Source organism: Prionailurus viverrinus, chromosome C1, assembly GCF_022837055.1.
Source record: "Prionailurus viverrinus isolate Anna chromosome C1, UM_Priviv_1.0, whole genome shotgun sequence".
Lineage (NCBI taxonomy): Eukaryota > Metazoa > Chordata > Mammalia > Carnivora > Felidae > Prionailurus > Prionailurus viverrinus.
The window spans coordinates 106,612,551-106,627,031 of record NC_062568.1 but is presented as its reverse complement, the minus strand read 5'-3'; the positions used below and the strand labels follow the sequence as shown (position 1 = coordinate 106,627,031).

General features: G+C 40.0%; 1 protein-coding gene across 2 annotated transcripts in view; it reads right to left on the bottom strand.

The window, feature by feature from the left end:
* Nucleotides 1-4,909: 4,909 nt before the first annotated feature.
* UGGT1 (UDP-glucose glycoprotein glucosyltransferase 1) overlaps nt 4,910-14,481 on the bottom strand; it is a 112,446-nt gene continuing 102,874 nt past the window's right edge. For both annotated transcript variants that reach the window (XM_047870680.1, XM_047870681.1), the window contains 3 exons: nt 12,147-12,263; nt 11,500-11,665; nt 4,910-9,329 (listed from right to left, as the gene is read on the bottom strand). In XM_047870680.1, the coding sequence (XP_047726636.1) occupies nt 9,304-9,329; nt 11,500-11,665; nt 12,147-12,263 (309 nt within the window). In that variant the 3' untranslated portion in view covers nt 4,910-9,303. The remainder of the gene's footprint in view (nt 9,330-11,499; nt 11,666-12,146; nt 12,264-14,481) is intronic.

Sequence of the window (14,481 nt, the reverse complement as noted above, 5' to 3'; positions counted from 1 at the left end):
CATCGAGCATATTAAATCAGTTGATTCAATGTCTTTAATAATTCCAATGTCTGGGCTTTTTCAAGGATAGTTCTGTCAAATCGTTTTTTTCCTGTGGGTGAGCCATATTTTTCTGTTTCTTTATGTTTTTCACTTGTTTTTTTTTTTTTAAGAAATGGACATTCTGGGATTTTATAATATGCTAAATCTGGAAATCTGATTTTCCCAATCCTCAGGGGTTGATGATATTTATTGAGGACAAAGCCATATGATTGTGACTTTCCCAAACTATTTTTGCAAAGTATGTATTCCTTTTGTGTGGTTCCTGAAGTTTCTATCCCATTGTCTCTGTAGTCAAGCAGTGATCTGAGAACAATTTCTTTAAATGTCTGTCTCCAACAAGGAAAAGAAGAGGGTCCTGTCTCTGTAAATCTTCTGAAGGATGACACCAGTGTAAGCCACTGCTACTGAGGGCCCAAACCAAGGCAAGTATCTGTGCCAGTTCCTCACATATCACTAGACCAGCTCAAATGTATGGATCCAAATATTTTGAGAACAAGGTCATCTCTGTCCATACCAACACCATCCATCTACTCCAAGAACACAGGCTGCTGTCCCCATGGCCAAAGTGGTGCCAAAAAAATAGGAAGTGGTAGTTAGTTCATGCATGCCATTCACACAAGATCAGAAGCTTCTTCATGAAGCACTATGCTGGTTGTTGTAAATGTCCAAACATGTTCCAGAGTTCCAAAATAGTTTATTGCAATAGCTTTTCCCAGTTTAATAGTGATTGACCCCATATGCATTATAAATTAATGTCATTAGGTACATATATATTTAGGATTGTTAATGTCTTCTTGATTGACTTTTATCATTATAGAATGTCCTTTTTGTAATCCTCTGGTAATGTCTTGAATTTCACTTTGCCTGACATTAACATAGCCACACCAGTTTTCTTATGTTTGTGTGGTATATTTCTTAATTTCAACCTATTTCTATTAACTGTTAATTCTTGTAAATTATTTTTTAAAACACAATCTAAAAATCTCTGACTTTTACTTAGAATATTTAAAACTATTAATATATGATGCAAATCTTGATCTTTTTCAGTTTAAAGTCTGCTGTTTAGCTGTTAGTTTAGTATTTATCTCCTCTGTACTTGTTCCTTTGTTCCTCCTTTCTTGCCTCTATTGGGTTATTATAGGGTTTTTTTTTATTATTTAAAAAATTTAAGCACTGAATTTTATCTCCCATTTGGTTGGGGAGGGCTATAACTTCATATTTGGTTTTTAATGGTTACTCTAGGGAAAACAATGTGCTTCCTCAGCTTATCAGTTTATCTTGCATTACTATCACACCAATTCACATATAAGAATCTTATAACTTCCATCTTTTGTGCAATTGTCATATATTTTACTTCTATCTATATAACTATTATACCTATGACATATAGGTATCAATTTTGGTTTAAGCAATCAATAATATCTTAAGGAAAAAAATAGTATATTTACCTACATATTTACTATTTCCAGTACTCTCCATTCTTTCCTGTTGATCTGAATTTCTATCTGGCATCATTTCCCTTTTAGCCTGAGGGATCTTTACCATTTTTTATAGTCCAGATCTACTGGGAATGAATTCTATTTGCATTCAATTATTCTGAAATGTTTTATTTCATTTTCATTCTCAGAGAACATTTCCCCCACACATAGAATGCTAAAACAGCTTTGCCTTCTTTCAGCACTTTAAAAATGTTATTCCGCTGTCATCTGTTTTTTTCCTGCTGAAAAGTTAACTGTCATTCCTATTGCTGTTCTTGTGTATCATGTGTCTTTTTTATTTTTCCTGGCTACTTTGAAAAGATTTTATCTCTGGTATTCAGCATTTGACTAAGATGTGCCTAAGGTGTGGCCTGTATACTTATCCTGCTTTTTGGGTGGTGGGGTGACATATGGTTAGAAACCTGAAGAGTGTCAGAGTTCTGTGATGCTCACAGTTCACACCATGCAGGATCACTCAGGGGAAACACTAGAGTTGGTCTTGAAGAAAAAGGCAAGATAGGAACTGTGGGAAAGAATTTTTATAATGGTTTCCCCAGGAATGAATGGGCAAGGAAGGGTAAAAAAGATTAGGACTAGCTAATTTGAACAATTCCAGTGGGCTCTGGGGCTTGGGAGCTGCCGCTGGCTGTCTGGTATATGGTTTTGGGCGATTAGGGTGGGTGTACAGTGGCCCAGAATGTGCATATCCAACCAGTAAAGTGGTTGATGGTATGAACTTAATTGGATGCTCAAGATAATTCACTGGTCTCTAGCCAAGGCCTCAAAACTGGTTTTAGAATTTTTTAAAAAACTATTACAGAGGGTCACTGAGGTTTTTGGATATTGATATTTTAATCACATTTTGAAAATTTTTAGCTAATATTTCTCCGAAACATTTTGCTTGTTTCTTTTCCTCCAAATATTTTCTTTTTCCTCTAGTGTTCCACTTAGCATATTTTATATTTTCACTATTGCCTCACAAGTTGTTACATCTCTGTTCATTTATCTATGTTTTTTTCCCCTCTTTGCTATTCAACTTGGATAATATCTATTAGCCTGTCTTCACATTCACTGATCCTTTCTTTTGCAGTGTTTAATATTGTAAGCCCATCCATGAGACTTTTAAAAATTGCATGTCTCTTGTAAAATTCTCCACATCTTCATCTTTGTGTCTGTCCTTTTCTATAGATCCTTTAAGGTATTTATAATTATTTTAAAATTCTTATTCAGTAATTTCAACATCTTGCTTATTGGGGGATTTGTTTGATTTTTTCTTGGTTGTGCGTCATACATTTCTTCTGATGGCTCCTGATTTGTAATTGTATACTGGACATTCTGGGTGATACAGTGTGGAGACTTTGAATTGTTGAGTTTTGTTTAGTAGGCAGTCAAGTTACTAGCAGATTGCCTTGATTTTTTTGAAGGCTCAATTTTAGGCTTTAGTAGAGTGGGTCTGTTTTAGTTTTGCCCTTAGTCCTAGGGCCTCAACCAGTGTTCTCAGATGTGGTTCTCATTCTAAAGCATGGCTTTCTGGGTTTTCAACGAAAGCCCCCAAAATTTACTATGTCTCTCTAACCTGGTGGGTCATAAATTCCAAACTTTCCCTCCCCAGCACCAGACATCTGCTGAAATCTCTGCTGACCTTCTCCAGACTTCCAGCTGCTTTCTGTTGGGCTCTCTGGAATCCTACCCAACTCATGCATAATTTAGGAGGAGTCAACCAAGAATTGGAGGGGAGTATGACAGGTGAACTCAAGGCTCTGTGTTTTCCTCTTTCTGGGATTTCCTTTTCAATTTCCAAGCTGCTCCAACAACCCTGAATTCTGAGTTGGCTCCTCAACCTTGTGAGATTGCCACTTTTTGTTGTATTCCCTGTGGGGCTACGTGAGGAACCGTCACTTAAATGTGATCTTGTCCAGTGTGTTACTCTTCTTTCAGTGGATGAGTCCCCTCCAGTTTTGCTTGTGTCTGGTCACTTTCCTCACTTTACAGTGCATTTCAAAATTTACAGGGCATTTCAAAAATGTATATAAAATGTATATAATTATCAGTAGGAGAGTTAGTCTGATACAAGACACTCTGGCCATTACAGGAAGCCAGATGTTTATCAACATTTTTTTTTTTTTTTTTTTTTTTTTTGGGACAGAGAGAGACAGAGCATGAACGGGGGAGGGGCAGAGAGAGAGGGAGACACAGAATCGGAAACAGGCTCCAGGCTCTGAGCCATCAGCCCAGAGCCCGACGCGGGGCTCGAACTCACGGACCGCGAGATCGTGACCTGGCTGAAGTCGGACGCTTAACCGACTGCGCCACCCAGGCGCCCCGGAAGCCAGATGTTTAAATGTTGTTTAAAATAAAATTCAACCTCCTTGGGGCCCCTGGGTGGCTCAGTCGGTTGAGCATCGCATTTGATTTCAGCTCCGGTCATGATCTCACGGTTCATGAGCTCAAGCCCCAGTGCAGAGCCTGCCTTGGATTCTCTCTCTGCCTCTCCCCAGCTCACACACGCTCTAGCTCCCTCTCTCAAAACTAAATAAACTTAAAAAAAATCCAATTTTCTTTTTACTTATCTTGATGATGGTTAAGTCTGTTCACCTTGAAAACCTACCAAGATGTATGTTTGTGTACTTGGGCCTAGATGTGCTATTTACCAGTAAAGTTTATTACAAGAAAAAGCCAACTTCCTGTCAGTACCCAGTTAAAAACCACTCGGGCTTTCTTGTGGCCCTGGGATCAAACTCAGATCCCTGCCTCAGAATTTCTCTCCTGGCTATGGACTCTGGGTTCACTTGCAGCTCCCTAAATGAGACAAACTAGCTCCTGCTCCTCCCTCTATCCCCACCTCCCACACCCTACCTGGATAATTCCTCAGACGTCATTTTAAGCATCATCTCCTTGTAGAAGCTTTTCCTGACTACCAAAGAAATCCCTCCTCTCTTCCACCTGAGGGGCCCTCTGCTGCCTTCTCACAGCCACCAAGTCCCCTTCCCTGACCTCCACCTCAGCAGGAGCACTCCATACACTGGCTGGCAGTGTCCAATGAGCATCTGAATGTCAGGAACCATATCTTCAAGTCTGGCCCCAGAATAGTTTAGAGAATCTGCAAAATGTTCAAACTCTGCCACCCTGCCCATTATGGTGAGCTCCCCTGGGGCAGCTTGCCTACAAGATCCTGCCTGTGGCACTTCTCCAAGGCTGGCAACCTTCAAGAGGCATGGGTGCTATTGTGAGAATTGGTGGAACTGGACCCAGCTCCATCACCAGACCAAATGTGCAGGTAAAGCTCTCCTTCCTGCAGGCTTGCTTCTTCTGTCAGATGAAAGGGTGGGATTTTGAGCTCTAATGATATGTCCTTCCTAAACATAAAAGCCGAATGACCAACCAGACAGTTTTAAAGAAGACAAGTAAAAGTTTATTGTGTTGAGCAGACCTTATTTTCATTACAGTACCAGGAAATTCATTCTCCACTCACTTCAGGTGCAGAGGGCTCTGCAGACACCTAGGGCCCCGGTACTTGTTCCCAAGCAAGGGGCAGCACCTGCACCTATGTTGCATTTAACGAGCAGGATTACAGTAAAATAGAATAGTTATAAAGAAGGTTTTCTAAATACATACTTTCCTTTAAAAATTCTAGTATTTTTCACTTTTTCTATGTTTACCTCATTATCATCAAGGATAACTGGTTGGAAAACATGGTGCTTGATAATCTTTTTCCCAAATCATTTGCCTTGAATTTTGCTACTTTTACTCTGACGAGGATTTATGCCCACTTCTCTGGACATCTAAATAATGACGAATAAGGCAATGCATAAATTACAGGTGGGATGAAGGCCTTAGCTCATACCCCAACTTGTTTCTTCTTAAATCTTCCACATTTGGCCTCTATGTTGCTAGGTAATTTAAGATTCAGGAGACAGCCTCTTGCTTGCAAAATCAGTATCAGGGAGTTTAAGCTTAATGTGCTACTTTTGGGGAGCATGCCGCTGCTTGAAGCTGATTTTGTGGTTTCATTTTATAAACTGTCAGCACTCAATGGCACCCTGAAGGGGAGAGACCATCTACTTAGTGCACTGACTCACTACTACCCACAAGTGTCATTTCTGAATTAGATCAAGAGATCAAATAGCAAATGAAAAAGAAATTGGTATCCTCCAGATAGTCTGAAATATTAATTACAACCTGAGTTAATGAAGTCAAATTTGCTTGAATTCAATCAGGCAATTACCAAAGTTGTGATTGAGATCTTCCCCCACTACATCAAGACAGGGAAAACATGAATTTAAGTAAAAAATGTTATCCCACCAAACTAGACACATGACAGCTATATTTAACTCTAATCATCCCACAAAAATGTCCCCATAAAATCAAATACTTAAAAAATTATTAAAATTATATAACAGTTGAATATATACTTAAATTACTTTGTGCACAATGCACCTTCCATTTGTTGTTGCCAAGAAAAACTTTCCATTTACCAAATGATCTATCAGTTTACCAGGTGATTTAGCAGAACATTTCCATCTCCATGAAATCTGACACCATTAGCATTAACATTGGAATCAGAAAAACACACTAGAAATTCCCTTGTGACTCATTCATGGCAATTTTAGAAAAGGGCTACTTTCAAGTACCCAAGTTTACTCACAGGGGAGATGTAAGGTAAGAGGAATTTTACTCAATCCTAGGAGGGTGGTGTCTGACTTGTTCCAAATTACAGTGGCAGTCAAGTATGATTCCCAGCTAAAGGACAACGGAATTTCCTTCCTATTAGCTGGGCCCGTCCCTTCTGAAAACTCCATTCACACCGCCAGCTTCCGGACCTTCGTTCAGGGACCACGTCCTGCAACCAGACAGAAGTTGTTCCTTCAAGCACAGCCTCCACATGGTTCACAGCATGAGGACTGGAGGGGAGCAGAGTTCATTAAGCTCCGTTCTTGGAAACGATTTCTGAAACATATGTAAAATCTTTGCTCTCCCACAAGCTGAGTTCATGAAACAAGGGCCTACCGCGAGGCATATACACATAGTAGGTAGGCAAACATCTGCATGTTTCCGTTAGAAACGCCACATCTTGAGATTCGACACCTTATCATCCTTATGGGAAACTAATGTGTCATCATTCTCGGTGTGGTCAGTACTGAGTTCAATTGTAAAACATACATAGGCATGCCTTCTCACCTCCAGCAGCAGACTGTGTGAATGGGGTTTGGTCTCAAATACCACTGTTCATAGAACACAAAAACTCACATGTTGCATGTCATTCGGACATGTCACATTATTTCACATCACACTGGCCCTGATTCATAAAGAAAATTTCCCATTATGGCATGATGAGAGACAACAAATCCCGTTCCATAAAAATGATGGTTAAAAACGATGCACTGTGAACAGTTTCCAGAACCTTGAGCATTTCAGTGCCATCAATTCTTGCTTCTTGGGAAAAAAATCTCTATCTTTTGGGTCACAATTTGCTTTCGCACAGTAGAGTCAATGGACAAAGCTGACCAAGACCAAATTTTAGTGGTATTATCATTTCCTAGGACATTAGAGGTTCATCCTGAAAAGATACTGTTGCCACGTGAACCAAGAGAAGGAAGGAAGGCCCTACACCACTTCAAAAGCAAACGAGGTCTTACACACTTAGAAACAACTACTGATAAGACTTGTGCTTAGGGTGGTGATGGACAAGAACAGTGAGGACACACACTACACGGAGAACAGATATCACACTGTACGTTCCTCACATGGAATATGCATAAGAGACCTAGTGGAAAGACATGGAGAAAGGTGGCATGCTCCATGTCCCAAGAGAACCAGTATTTAAAAAGCACACCCCAGTGACTTTAGTATTTCCCACTCAATCTCCCAGAAAATCAACTCGGAAAGTACACAGTTCTGTTCACGGGTGTAGACTGAAGTGGTGGTGGCAGAAGGCTCTCTAACAGCTTTTCTTCGATCCAAGATGAGGCTAAACAAATGTTTTTTGTTCTCATTGATTCTATCCCTTCAGCTGCTCTGACAAGTGAGCGGCAGAGCAGGGGGGGAATCAAGCTACAGCCTTTGTCAACAGCAATGACTCTGAGGGACCTTTTCAGTCTTGGATCCATTTATCTAAAAATTTGAGCTCCCTTCTTCCCAACTTTTAATGGAATTATAAAAGCTCCTTCTGACTGACTGAGAGACTCCTAAGCTAACTTTTGCTTATGTGACTATAGAAAAAAATAAATTACTTGATATTTGCCATAAGACTTTGATTTCTAAAAAAGACTGAAAACCTATGTTCCCTGGCTTAGAAGAGTGAGGAATCAGCTATCATTTGCAGCCCCTCCTCACATTTGTAAAAAGCAGGCAAAATATTAGGGACAAAAATGGTTTGCAATGGAAGGAGGCACAGTCCACAGGAGTGTTCTTGTGTACCCTGCAGCCTGGGCAGACAGAGGGAAGGCCCTAGAGCCTCACGCCCATGTAGGCTGAAAACACACCAGAAGACTCCCTCTGGGTGCCTCCCAACACTGCCCGCTCACCAGGAGAGGCCACTCCAGAAGGGCCACTCTGGGCCACTGAAGTAAAGACACTAAGAGGAGGGCTGATGCTGCTTCAAGATGCAACTATGTGCTGTCAGAAGAGTGGTGTGCTGGCAATTTCGGCAAACCAGAGGCAGCCCACAGCACTGAACTAAAAGGAATAGAGGACCACGTACAGAGGAACACGGATTACAGTCAACATCTCTCCTCTTCTCAGCTCTGGGAGTCCTGCGTAGAGAAAAGTCAAAGCCAACTTTGCCTGGGTCTGAGAAAGAACCCCCTGCCCCCCACCCAGAGGAGCAGAAGGTGGATGATGTGATGACCTTCCCGAGGGAGACTGGAGCCCCTCAAGATGGATCACCAGAGGGGCTCACTATGGCTGTATCCAGTGAGGAAATCAATAACAGACTTTTTTTTTTTTTTTTTTAAGAAAGTGGGAATAAAAAGTAAAGACTTTCACAAATAGAAAAATTATTTACAAAACAATTTCCTAAGAAGTTTACTGGGGTTGGGTGGGGAATAAGAATAATGTTTTCATTTTAAATTAGTCACATGGTACTGATGGTTTATAACAGGTAATGGCCAATTTCTGTCTTCTTCACCTCTCCCAAAATACCCTAAAGTCCTCCTACTCCTGATATGTTTCCTACCCTCATCCGAACCCACCCCATCTTGTCCCCAAATTAATTGCCTGGAGCCAATCTCAAAGACACATGATTGTTGGTTGGGTTTCCATTTAACAATGAACCCACTGCTGGGGAAGAGAACACAAGGACACAGGACGCACTGGCATAAACCTCAAGGTGTGTGGACCTCGGACAAAGCTTCTGCCACCACAGCGCAGGCTGCAGACTGAGCTCCGCTGTCAGTAAACTGAGGTAAGGAAGAACATGGCGGCTCTGGCGGGTCGACTTCCCATGGTGATGCAGCATGTGTGTGCTCTTGGTGTGGGCACCACAGGACTCATTTTCTTCCAGTTGCCTCTGCCATTTTCCCTTCTGGTTAGAAGACTGCTCTTTACAGAGTCCCAAAAGATCAGCCATTTGTCTTCCTCTGAGGTACAAATCCAATAGAGCCTTGACTCCAAAGATCCAGAGCCCACTGGCGTGTAGAAGTCAAAATCAAATGCTCAGAATCAAAAGGTGTGGCACGCCTGCCCAGCCAGTTTATCAGCAGTTGTAAAGACAGATCAGAAAAAACTAGCATTTAATACAAAAAGTGTTTTTCAAATGGTGCAATTTCCTGTCCTCCTGTGAAGATCATAATTCTTCTCGTTTCTGAGGTCCTGTGGAAAAGGAGAACAATTGAAAATAAAATGGTTTTATCCTCAAGTGACAAAAATACAGACTGAATATTTCTTCTGGTACTGTAACCTATTAATTGTGGCCCCACCTCCATTTTATCTCTATTTTAGAAGCTTTGGTGTGGAGTGTTTGTATTATATTTTGAAAGCAAAAACAAAACAAAAAAGACCTTTTTGTTTTTAAAAACACTGAAACCACCTGCATATCCCTATTCCAGCAGAACTGTTTCACAAATACAATCTTTACTTCTGGTAAAAATATACACATTTTTAGTCAAGATTCTTCTTTTTTCATTTAATAACACACAAACACATTTTCCTAAGTAAAAGTGTAGCTCATTTACCACTCTCTATTCTTGGATGTTTAAACTGTTTTTAATAATTTTGGGAGCCTGGGTGGTTCAGTCAGTTAAGCATCTAACTCTTGACTTTGGCTCAGGTCATGATCTCATGGTTCATGGGATCGAGACTCACATAGGGCTCTGTGCTGATGGCACGGAGCCTGCTTGGGATTCTCTCTCCCTCTCTGCCGCTCCCCCACTTGCTCACGCATACACTCTCTCTCAAAATAAAAAAATAAACTTAAAAAAATAATTTTGGTTTAGGGGCACCTGGGTGGCTCAGTCGGTTAAGTGTCTGACTCGGCTCAGGTCATGATCTCATGTTTCATGGGTTTGAGCCCGCATCAGGCCCTATGCTGACAGCTCAGAGCCTGGAGCCTGCTTCGGATTCTGCGTCTTCCTCTCTCTCTGTCCCTCCCCCACTAGCACTCTCTCTCTCTCAAAAACAAACATTAAAAAAAAATAATAATTAAAAATAATTTTGGTTTATAAATAATAAATTTCTCCATTTTTATTACTTTTTTCTTATGTGAACTTATTTAAGGTAAATTCTCAAGAAAGGAATTACTGAGGGTATAAACATGTTAATGGTTTCTGCTTTTTAACAAGGACTGTTCTAATATACAGAGCTTTGGCAAGGTAGACCCAGAGCACTTTCCTCATCATCTTCCCAACAAATAGCATTATCAGTATCAATATGCACATTTTTTCAATGGAGTGTATATATATATTTTTTTAATGTTTATTTTTGAGAGAGAGAGAGAGAGAGCACGAGCAGGGGAGGGGCAGAGAGAGAGGGAGACACAGAATCTGAAGCAGGCTCCAGGCTGTCAGCATAGAGCCCAACGCGGAGCTCGAACTCACAAGCCATGAGATCATGACCGGAGCCAAAGTTGGGCGTTTAACCAACTGAGCCACCCAGGTGCCCCTCAAGGGAATATTTATTAACAACAGATTCCTTTAATGTGACTGCTGTTTTCTCAACTTCATTTATTTGTGTTTTCCTCTTATTTGAACAGAATTGTACATTATTTACCCAAGTATCGATAGAAATCTTTCAGGTGTTAATAGCGAATTTGAATTATTTTTATTTTCATTTTATTATTATTATTTTATGATACTTAACAACATAGTACAGTCTTCGGGATGATTAGGTAAATCACTCAAGATCCATGTTCTGTAACTGACTTCTTAGAATTAGTTTTGAACTGAATGATGTTAAAAATCCAGAATTCAGCTTATTAATAGCTTACAAATGGTCACTATTGTATTCTAATGATTTTTGTCAACTGTATACCATTAGAGATTTACATAAGAGGGGGGAAAATATTACATGAAGATTTAGTCCCTTCTATTCTTAGCCTAAATTAAATAAGTCCACTCCAATATTCTTCTTTGAAAGAACACTTTTTTTTTTCAAAATCAATATACACTTTGTCTTGACCCTAAATATGTTCATTTAATAATGCCTGGACAGATTTAATAAAAAACCAAGGAATCTGACAAAAGATCCCCAAAGTAATGTCAGGCTTAGCTTATATATCACAAAATTCATGAGCCTAAATAACAGAATTCTCAACGCACCTTTTCTCAAAAAGATAAAATAAAATAAGGGAAAAGAAAAGGGGGCAGCAACTGTATTAATACATATGTTTAGAAGGCCAACTAAAAAAGGAAAGTAAAAATATACACTGGTTGATGTCAGGATGGAAGGGCTGAGATTCCTTTTATTCATTATTCTGTTGTTTTTGCAACAAACACAAATCAGAAATGCAAGTAAGTACTTCCCTAAGGCTGACCGCTGGACCTACCTTCCCAGCGTGGCTCCTGTGTTGTCTTCTTGTCCAGCATTCCTGTCTCTTTCTCCCTCTGGAACCGGGTCTGTAGCTGCTTGATCTCTTGGTCGTAGTCCTGCCACTCTGGGACAATTCGAACAGCTGCTTCCAGCTTGGGCTCTTTGGTCATTGGATTATTACACTGTAAAACCCAAATCACATGCTTCAACCAAGCTGAAGACAGGGCACTTTATACAGAATTCAAAGATGTGTCTGTTCTGGATTCTAAGTCCCAACTGAACAAAAAGAACAACACTGAAGAACCAAATGAGAGACCAGCAGAAGCAATGTGGTAGTGGGTCACATAAAGCTTCTACAAAATTGTGGAGAATGACTGGAAAGCAGGAACTGAAAGTTCCTTTGATAAAATTACAAGGCACAGAGATAATCCATGGACAAGTAGTAACTTCACTGATTGTAAGTAGTGAAATAGCCCCATCAGACACCAGAAACCTGGCTGCCTGCTGCACGTAGCAGAGATCTGTGGATGTTACTACAGGATGTGCTACAGTCCCCCAACTGCACAACTACAGAGAAGACTAACGAAGAATCTGTGTGTTAATAACAATCTAGTCATAAATCACACTGGAATAAGATGTAGAAAAGAACCACAGACAGCTTACCAAATCTATTGTTTTAGCCCTTTTCTTAGAGGCATCATCACACCACGTTTCACACCAAAGCCATTCTTGAGGGAGTGATTTAATTGGCACCTGATGGATCATGTTATTGGGCAAATCCTGTTTGGTAAAAAGAAAATAAGACACAATACTCTCGAGTTCTGAGGGAAACTGAAATAAACTCAGAGCAAATTAGTGGTAATGGCTGCTCATTACATATCACATACCAATCACAATTTTTTAGAACTGAAAGGGTCTACTAAAAACCTGTGAGAAGCTAAAATACTTATTTGTGATTTTTTGTAAAACTACAGTTTAGAGGACTTCTAAAACATCTACCTATGATAAGCACCTGAAAAACTTTAGCTTAAAACTCACAAATAACCTACACCTAGACTTCTCTCCATGAGGGCAATTCTAAGAAAAATACTAGTGCTTCTTGAAAGTTAACTAATCATAGAGTGTGGTTTTGATACTTCACAACTTTGCATAAAGGATGCTCCAAATCAACCTTGTCAACTGAGGCTTGATCCCAAGTGGATGAAGCTTACATGTTTTCAAGCCAACTGTATGCTTTGAAGCTTTTTCTCAGGAAAACTTTTGAGTTTGACACAATAAAATGTTGCACTATCTTAAGACACAACCAATATGATCCAGAAATTCCACTTCTGGATATATGCACAAAAGAAAGCAGGGACTCAAACAGATACTTGTACACCAATGTTCACAGAGGCATTATTCACAACAGTCAAAAGATGGAAATAAGCCAAATGTCCATCAACAGATGAATGGATATACAAAATATGGTGTGTGTGTGTGTGTGTGTGTGTGTGTACACACACACACACACACACACACACACACACACACGAAAATTCTTTCAGCTTAACAGGAAGGAAATTCTGAAAGCTGCTATGACATGGATGAAACTTGAAAACATTATACGAAGTAAAATAAGCCAGGCACAAAAAGGAAAAATATTATATGATTCTAAAAGTACCTAGAATAGGCAAGTTCATACAGACAGAAAATAGAATAGAGGTTGTCAGGGACTGGAGGGAGGAAGGAAAGTGGAGTTGCCATTTAATGGGTACAGAGTTTTGGTCTGGGATGATGAAAAACTTCTGGAGATGGACAGCTGCACAACACTGTGAATTCACTTAACACCACTGAACCGTCCACTCAAAAATGGTTAAAGTGATAAATTTTGTGTTACCTGAATTATACCTAATATTACAGATAAAGACACTTGTAGATGAGAAAAATTGAAAAAAATTGTTACTAGTGAACTTACACTAAGGAAAATTAAAGGATATTCTTTAGGCAGAAGGAAAATAATCCTATATGGAAGCTCAGAAATGCAGAGAAGATTGCAGGGTAACCACATGAGCAAATCTAAATAGATAACAATCCCATTGTAGGAGAAGAACTTCTGGGGTTTAAAATACAGAGATATCTAAAATCCACAGCAACAGCCATTCAGGCTGGGATAAGGATAAATGGAGTCAGTGAATTCTAAGGCCAGTATTACTCAACCTGAGGTTATGCAGATGCAGCAAGGAGTCTGCTAGGAATGTCGGCTCTTAGGCCCAACCATACATACACCTACTGAACTGGCCCATGCGAATGGGACCCAGGAATTAATGCTTCAATAAGTTCTCCAGGTGAATCTTTTATGTATGCTGAAGTTTGAAAAGCACTGTTCTAATGTTTTTGCACTGTGTGGTAGGTGCAAATATACCAACTAGTATTAGCCTTTGCAAAGTCAGGAGTGCATACTGTAACCTCTAGGATAATCATTAAAAGAACTGCAAAAAAGTATATAGTTCAAGGGGCTCCTGGCTGGCTCAGTCAGTGGAGCATGTGACTCCTGTTCTTTGGGTTGTGAGTTTGAGCTCCACACTGGGTGTAGAGATTACTTAAAAATTTAAAAATCTTTAAAAAAAAGTGTATAGTTCAAGCTAGTAGAGGGAAGATGGAATTATAAAAAACTCTCCATCTGAAGGAAACTAAGGAGAAAAAAGAAACAGAACACATAAAATAAGCAGAAACACTAGAAAAGCCAGTCTTACTGGTGATTACGTTAACTATAAATGGACTAAATGTTCAAATTAAATGACTTATACAAAATGTAAAAACCAACAGATATAAGCCTATTTATAAGAAATGGAACTGGGGTGCGTGGGTGGCTTAGTTGGTTAAGCGTGCAACTTCGGCTCAGGTCATGATCTCACAGTTTGTGGGTTCGAGCCCTGCATTGGGCTCTGTGCTGACAGCTCAGAGCCTGGAGCCTGCTTTGGATTCTGTGTCTCCCTCTCTCTCTGCCCCTCCCCCACTG